Below are 1,007 nucleotides of genomic sequence, written 5' to 3' on the forward strand. Positions count from 1 at the left end.
GGATGAAAATATAGAAAAATGATGTAATTAATGGAAAAAAGGGGTTAAACATTATTAAATGAAAATAAATCTAAACTCATGATTCTATCTAGTAGCCAAATCTACACAAAAATAAAAAAATAAATAAAGAATAGAGTAGAATAAAATCCATAGAGAAATGGATTTTAAATTGATAAAGTTTAAAGAATATATTTTTAAGGCCAGTTTTGACCAAATTAGAAGATTCACATTAAATAAATTAGAAACAAAATTCAAAGATCTATTGTTTCATTTTTCAACAAAAAAGATTTGTTACATGAAAAAAAGTTAAATTTTTTATATTCCTCTTTTGTTTTGCCGTATTTTTTAGATTAAAGCAAATCAAACAAATATTGATTTAATGGTTTGGTTTCAAACAGGAAGAATTTAGCTCATTATTTAATTCTGTCAACAAATAATTTTATTTGAAATCTTTGGATTATTCTTATCAAAATGATGTAAATAATTTTTAAATCGTTGAACAAAAGTTTTCCTTCTGAAATTCAGAAGAGAGTAAAAAAAAAGGCAAAATCCAAAAGTTTTTCAGTTATTAAAAATAAAATAAATCTAATTATTTCTTTGGTGAAGTTCAGAGCTAATCTGCTGCTAATCTTCATGTATGATGATAACATAACTAAAACTAAAAAAAAAAAAGTATTATTTTCATTTGGCGGCGCAGTGGGAAACACTTCTGCCTTGAAGCAAGAAGGTTCTGGCCTGGAATCCACTGGCCTGGAATCCAGGCCTGGAATCCACTGGCCTGGATCCACTGGCCTGGAATCCAGACCTGGAATCCACTGGCCTGGAATCCACTGGCCTTGAATCCAGACCTGGAATCCACTGACTTGGAATCCACTGGCCTGGATCCACTGGCCTTTAATCCAGACCTGGAATCCACGGGCCTGGATCCACTGGCCTGGAATCCAGGCCTGGAATCCACTGGCCTGGATCCACTGGCCTGGAATCCAGGCCTGGAATCCACTGGCCTG

The 1,007-nt window shown here is 33.7% G+C and overlaps 1 protein-coding gene across 1 annotated transcript in view; it reads right to left on the reverse strand.

Annotated features, from left to right (window-relative positions):
- LOC107103811 (complement component C1q receptor-like) overlaps nucleotides 1-1,007 on the reverse strand; it is a 15,034-nt gene that overhangs the window by 4,958 nt on the left and 9,069 nt on the right. Inside the window, exon 2 of the mRNA XM_015403641.1 lies at nucleotides 806-1,004. Coding sequence (XP_015259127.1) covers nucleotides 806-1,004 — 199 coding nt within the window. The remainder of the gene's footprint in view (nucleotides 1-805; nucleotides 1,005-1,007) is intronic.

Source organism: Cyprinodon variegatus, unplaced genomic scaffold, assembly GCF_000732505.1.
Source record: "Cyprinodon variegatus isolate N-32 unplaced genomic scaffold, C_variegatus-1.0 Scaffold1533, whole genome shotgun sequence".
Lineage (NCBI taxonomy): Eukaryota > Metazoa > Chordata > Actinopteri > Cyprinodontiformes > Cyprinodontidae > Cyprinodon > Cyprinodon variegatus.